We start from the raw sequence: 6,837 nt of genomic DNA on the forward strand, positions 1-6,837 counted from the left end.
AGGGTGTGGGCAGTTTGAGGCAGGGACAGAGCTCTGATGGGCAGGGTCCCAGACTCGGTCACTTGCACCAGCCAGTCTGCTCTGCCATCCTCACAGGGCCACGGCAAACGCGAGCTCAAATGCTAGCTCCCGCAGTTGCAGCCCTGAACACAGGGCCTGGGCTGCCTGCCCGAGCAGTGCTCCCTGATGACTAGGGCATTCCCAAGAACCAAGGGGTCCTTCCCCATCAAGGCAAACTAGCATGTCCAGAGGCCTGACTCAAGATAAAACAGAACACTGTTTTACTGTAAAATTAGAACTCTGCACACATACACCCCGCCCCAAGAACCTCTGTCCTGACTACCACGCTCATCACTTCTGGCCACTGTCACGTCGCCCCAGCACCCAGCTGTCTCCTGATCACAGCTTAGTCCTGCCCACTGATGACAAGTTTGGCTGGTCTCAGAATCTGTAAAAACCTGCCTGATTTCTTTTCTCTCAACTTCTCTGTTGAAGGACCCACGCCCTCTGACCCCTGGCTTCCACAGTGTGGGTGGCTGTGTCCCATACTTTCCGCAGGTCAGCAGCTGGATCCAGATGCCGGCTCAACTGGGCTGGAGAACAGGTGGGACTGCAGGTCCCCAAGAGGCACCCGGGGTCTGGCTGTCTCTCCTGTGACCCCAGCAGCTGCCGGAGCACAACCCCTCCCCGTGTTGGTTCCTGGGGCTGCAGAATGAGGCCGTTCTAGTTCTACTGACGGCATGTGCTGTCACGTAACAGAGACAGAATGCTGTAACAAAGACAGGCGCCTTTTCTTCAAACAGTTCACATTTATTACGGATAACAATAAAAAAATCTTTTAAAGACTATCAGTATTGTATTACCAAGAGTGAGGTAATATGTTTACAAAACATTTACAGAATTTGATATGCAAATATGAGTTAGGGAGCAGTGGTGGAGACGTTAGTAACACGGCCGGAGACCGGAGGGCTCCCCACGGGAGAGGGCGACAGCAGCTCTGTGGACAGTGGCCGGAACGGAGCGTGGCAACAGAATGCAGACCCCAGAACGCTAGGTACCCAGTCGCTCCGCGGAGAGCAGGACGTGGGGTCTACTCCTGAGGAAACCCTGTAGGTGGCCGCAGCCGTGTGCTTTCAACCCTGAAAGCTTCAAGAGACTCTTTGGGGATAAGACTGCCACTTTCCACTCAACTGAAAAAGACACATCTTCAGACTGGGGGCGGGAAAGTGGCTGCAGCTGAAAGGTCTACAACGTCTCTGGGCGGACGTGACAGGCGCGGGAAGCGTTTTCTTTGCAGCTGTCAGCAAAATCGCCATCTGAAGCACACACACAGAGAGAGAGAGAGACAGAGAGAGAAAGGGGGGGGGGGCCGCCTTCAGGTCCTCACTGTGGCAGCAGGGAGCTATCTGGACACGGCACAGATTCACTGAGGAATCTGCCACGCACCCTGGAGGAGGCTTCCGACGCCATGTGAGCGTGACTGGCAGAGCCCGGTCCAGGAGGTGGCCGACAGTGAGGGGCAGGGTCCCGGGCTGGCAGCGTGGTGTCTGGCCTGGCCTTCTGACCCCTCCCCGCGGGGCCCCTCCACTCTCCAGCACAGGCCCCCAGCCAGTGTCTCACAGTGGTCTCCTAACAGCTGGCCGGCTGGGCTTCCCTGCCTGTTACACAGAAGGTGGCCGTGCGGCTTTGGCACACACCTTCAAAAGCACATCTCTGCCACACACGAAAAGACACTGCCCATGTCCATCACACAGACCTGCCCCATCACCTGCAGGACCCAACGTGCCCTGCTCTTCTGAAACAAGCCGCCGTGTGGGCCTAACAAGACAGGGCCACCTCCGTAACCGCGATTGGGAGGAAAATGCAAAAGGTCAAAGCACCTCGCGCTCAGATGTGCTTCTGGGAAGGACCCTCTGTTCCCTGGACTACATTTCTGTTGGCCCCGCCTGCTGGCACCCCGCTGCTGTGCACACCCACCAACTGCGTACCCGGCAGCAGGGCTCCTACAAGCCCTAGGCTACCCTAACTGGCAACACAGTGCGAGGTCAGCTTGGCTACAACCCACACAGGCTTGGTGTTCCAGCTGCTTTTCCAGAGGGACCGCCTGCGCCCTGGCGACACGAAGCCCCAAGGGCCACAGGGGAGGTGAGGCAGCCCTGAGTTCAAAGCAGGCATCCCACAGGGCAGGAAGCCACCACCCCAGAAGGAAGAGGGAAAGCCTCCCCACCCAAGTTCAAGTGCAGAGACACCCTACTCTGAAAAGCGTGAACAGCGTGTGTCAAGGAGGGGACAGCAACGGCTAAGGAGAGGGGCGTTCTCCTTGAAGTCCTGGGGCCCTGTAGTCCCCGGGCCTGCTGGCACCCTCGGCACTGGGGGAGTCGGGCCGCAGAGGGCGGGCTCCCGGGGCTGCTCGCGTCCTGCAGAGTGACAGCATCTGCCCGCGGAAAGGACCCTGAGGGCTGCCGCTGAATCCACAGAGTGTTTTGAACAGGCAGGGAACGGAACGTAAGGGCTGGGTGCAGCTTTTAGGGCACGAGGTGCAGGTCTGTGTCCCCTGTAAGCAGGTGGCCTCCTCTCTGAGGATGGTACAAGAACCCACTCACTAATATACAATCAAACAATTGGCTGGAGTTTGCTGGAAAAATTTTTTTGCATCAACGTGTGAGACAAAGTCAATCTCTCAATTGTCTGTAAGCTACCGTCCTCTCACGAGAGCCCTTGTGCCCCACGTGGATTTGTGCACAATGTTTACAAGGTCTATGGCTATCAGTTAGAGTCGGGGGTCGAGTTACAACTACCTGTCAGAGAGGATCAGGATCACAAGGACTAGTTTACCATCTGGAGGAGCTAGTTTGCTATCTAGGGGGAGAGGCATCTGTGCCCGTCACCCGGCAGGTGGCACTGGCGTCCCGCGGAGTGCCGTCCCCTCGCTCCCTGGGTGGCCTCGCTGCACTACCTGGAAACCATGGAGCTGCAGTGGGACTGGCTGGAGGAGGTGGTAGTGGCACTCAGCTGAGAGAACCCGCTGTGGCTGGACTCTAGGCTGGTCATGGAGCCCCTGGAACAAGGCAGAGAAGAGGGTCAGCACTGTGCCCCCCGCGGTCTCCCAAAAACCAGCCACCTCCCACCCCTGCCGCTGACTGGGGCCCTCCACGGCCTTCCACCCCCACCCCTGACCCGGGCCCACTGAGGCCTCCCACCCCTGCCACTGACCCAGGCCCCGCACGACCTATACCCCCACCCCTGACCCGGGCCCACTGAGGCCTACAGCCCTGCTCACCTGGGCCCTCTGCGACCTAACATCTCCACTGCTGCCCTGGGCCCTACATACCCGTCTAAGGCAATTAGCACATCCGGACACGCCCCAGCCGGCTTCCCTCAGCACAGGTACCCCTGCCTTCCACACAGATCCCATCATGGACCAATCGGGCCAAAGCTCCCCCCTCCCTCTCGTCACACGTGCGGTCACGGAGCAGTGAGGGACCCAGCCCCTCCTGCCCAGCACACCTCCAACACCCTCGCACACGTGGCCTCCGCCACGGCAAGGGAGCTGTACCTGAAGTCCTCGGACCCGATCACCTCCGTGTAGTACATGACCTTGCACTTGTGCGAGGACACCTGCAGGGAGGCCAGCACGTCGTCCACCCGCGGCAGGTTGGTGGCGGCACACGCAGGCGTGCTGTGGAACCTCCACTGCAGGATGTAGAAGCCCGGCCACCGCGTCACGTGAGAGCCCTGGGGACGGGAAGGCAGCCGCACTGAGCAGGACTGGTCTCCCAGGCCCGGCCTTTGGCTCCCAACCAACGCAGGGGGCCGTCCTGGAGCTCTCCAGTGTCAAGCAGGGATGAAGGGACCCTCTCAACGGGATAAAAGGCCTCCACTCTTTCTCTGTTGGGAAACGTTCTAACAGTCTCCCTCCATCACCAGGCACCAGCTGGGGGTGAGCCCTCTGCCAGGGGCGGGACCTGGGAGCGGGGCGAGGGAGGTGTGGGGGAAGGAGGTGTGGGCCGCGCAGAGGCAGCTCCCTGCCCGCCCTCAGGCATCCTCCGCCAGCTGGAGGCCCAGTGAGGTCGCTCAGTGATCAGCGGCCAGCAGGCTGTGGGGGACGGGCCTGGACAGAGACGCCCCACAGAGCTGTGACCAGACTCGGGACTGCGCCGGCAGCATGTCAAACCCACCGCCCTCACAGGGGCCTCTGGGCTGAGAGCCTGTCGGTCGAAGGTGGACCACCAATCTGAAGGCGGCTCTTCCACGCGTCCTGGAAGCGAAGCCTGGCCCTGCGTCCATTACTCCTAACTCGGCTTCCAGGACCTCCGGCATGCCGGGCCGGCCCCTGACAGCTGCACCAGCAGCCCCGGTGTGCCTCGCGGGAGGGCTGGCGCTCCGGGAGAGCAGCGGTACTGCAAATAACCAGCCAGAACCGGCCAAAGGAACTGACAACGCGCTTGGCGTAAATTACAATGTTCACTGATGACAGCTAATGGTCCCCTAAGCACTCCTTTCTCCCGCTTCTATTTAGGGCACTCTTCCTCTGAAGGAGGTGAACTCAGACGGCCCGCCCTGCCGGGAGTCTGAAGCCCAGCTGGCTGTGCTCGGATGACACTTCCCTTCCTCTCACCTGCCCCCTGGAAATACTTGGACAGTCCGGGTTCTGCCCGCAGCCAACGCCCAGGCCTGCCTCCTCTGAGCTCTCCTGACAGCTGAGAAGCACAGGGGCAACGGGCGCCCCTTCCCGCTCTCCCACAGACGCGGGCCGGGGCCAGCTGAGCAGGCCGGACTCGGACAGAGCGGCCGGGCCGCGGCGCGGGGCGGGCCTCACCTGCACGCTCTCCCCTTCCTTGCATATGAGCGGCGACTCCACCATGCTGTAGTCTCGGCCCAGCTGCCAGGCCTTGTCTATGAGCTGCACGTTGTTCCCTCCGGGGGAGGTAATGCTGTGCGCACCCAGCGAGTCCTTCTTGGGCGGCTGGGGCGACCTCTTGGAGTGATAGATGTTGAAGACGATGTCCCCTTTGCACACGTCAAAGTCCCAGGTGATCACCGAAGAGGCATCCACAATCTGGATGGGGATCTGAGAGACAGCCTCCGTTGGCCAAGCGCGGTCCCCACACAGGCGCGGTCCCCACACAGGCACGTCCCTGCACAGGCGCGGTCCCCACACAGGCACGGTGCTGCTGGGGTGGCCTGAGGCCCCCCGCACAGAGCAGCATTCCCACCCTGTGTGGTCTGGGGGGAGGGGTCTCTCTTTACTCAGATACGTGCTCCTCCCTCTTTCACTCTTCCAGCCACATGTCATGTGCCAGGCTTTGCACACCTTGTCACTGACATCTGTGCACACAATGGCCCAATGTCACTGGGCCTGGAATAGGACCAGTGCTGGCACTATGGAGCAGAAGTGGTGTGAGCCATGCGGGGGCCCCGAGGGGTGGCACACGTGTCGGCAGCATGGAGTAGAAGCGACCTGAGGCGTGTGGGGCTCTGCGGGGGCTTTAGACTGAAGCGGTCAGGGAAGGTCTGGAGGTGCAGCGTGAGCAGAGGAGTGACTCACACGGCCTGCACGTGACCAGGACCCAGGCTGCTGGCGGCCCAGGGAGGGAAGGGGCACACCACCTCCCACCTCAACCTCACCCTGATCGGACACAAAGTCCCTCAGCGGGGAGTGATGGAGGTCAGGTTTCAGAAGACGGTGTGGGGGGGCACCAGAATGAAAACAAGCTGTGACCAGTGACGGGCACCCAACCCCCACCTGACCGAGAGCGGCCACCACGCCTGCGCCGCCCCTCCTCTCCGCATGACTGTTGCCCGCTCCTAAGTGCCTCTCTCCCCTTTAAGCCAGGACCTTTCCAAGGTGCTAAGACTGTCTCGTTACATCATTGCCACTTATCCCAGCAAGTACCACCCCATGTCCTCACAGAGTAGACTCTACGCAGCACCCCAAGGTGCTGAGCAGCACAGCCCACTCTCTCCAGCAAGGGGCCCCCAGGGTGGGGTCTCCTGTGGGTCAGGCACCCCACTTCCCGGGCTCACAAGGACATCTCATCCGCTCTCCGTTTCTGGTGTGTGACTGCTGTGAACTGTGCTGTACCAAACCCCCACAGCAGGATGGAAGTTCTGTTTGAACATAGAAAACCCAGCCAAACGCTCTCATGGACACCCTGCGACTCCACGAAGCCTGCTGAGCCACGGACTCCCTACCTCATCAAACATGCCAGGAGCCATAAACAGAGGACAGAGAGACCGTGCACACAGGACCAACGCAGGGTGCTTCAGGTAAGGAATTAACACAAATGGTCTCAGGATGGGGTTAGGAAAAGCCGAGGTTTTCTGTACGGAATCTATGAACGAGGCCCGTCAGATCAGCTCTGCCAACCATGCCAACAGTATGCCCTTCACCTGCCTGTCCCACAACTAAAGGGCAACTTGGATAGAGTGGGAGAACAATGGGGAGAAAAATCAAAATCATAAAAAGAAAGACCAGGTTTGCTGGCCTGATGGAGACTGGTGAGACCCCTGAGACTACGGCCCCTAAGTCACCCTTCAGGTCTGGAACTGAACTCACGCCTGTGGCTTCCAGCCAGATTAACAGACAGGCATATGATACACTCCTTGGAGAGATCAATCATGGGAGAACAGAAGGGCTGTGTGTGCACAGGGAGACAGCTCAGGGGGCAGGAGAGCATGGAGGGAAGGACACAGGGAAGAGGTGGCTGTGGGGAGGAAGTGGGGGGGCTGTTACACTGTGGGAAATTGCAGTCGATGTCATGAGACACAACGTGAATGAACTGCTGTATCAAAAATGAGTTTGCTCTGTAAACTTCCATCAAAATCACAATAAAA

At 59.8% G+C, this 6,837-nt stretch overlaps 1 protein-coding gene across 1 annotated transcript in view; it reads right to left on the bottom strand.

Moving 5' to 3' along the window:
* Positions 1–2,952: 2,952 nt before the first annotated feature.
* Positions 2,953–6,837, bottom strand: part of SEC14L1 (SEC14 like lipid binding 1) — an 84,524-nt gene continuing 80,639 nt past the window's right edge. The window contains exons 9-11 of the mRNA XM_007959845.1: positions 4,820–5,071; positions 3,557–3,735; positions 2,953–3,058 (exon numbers count right to left, since the gene is read on the bottom strand). Of these exons, the coding sequence (XP_007958036.1) occupies positions 2,953–3,058; positions 3,557–3,735; positions 4,820–5,071 (537 nt within the window). The remainder of the gene's footprint in view (positions 3,059–3,556; positions 3,736–4,819; positions 5,072–6,837) is intronic.

The sequence above is a fragment of the Orycteropus afer genome, unplaced genomic scaffold (genome assembly GCF_000298275.1).
Source record: "Orycteropus afer afer isolate SDZICR_OR568_19922 unplaced genomic scaffold, OryAfe1.0 scaffold00018, whole genome shotgun sequence".
Lineage (NCBI taxonomy): Eukaryota > Metazoa > Chordata > Mammalia > Tubulidentata > Orycteropodidae > Orycteropus > Orycteropus afer.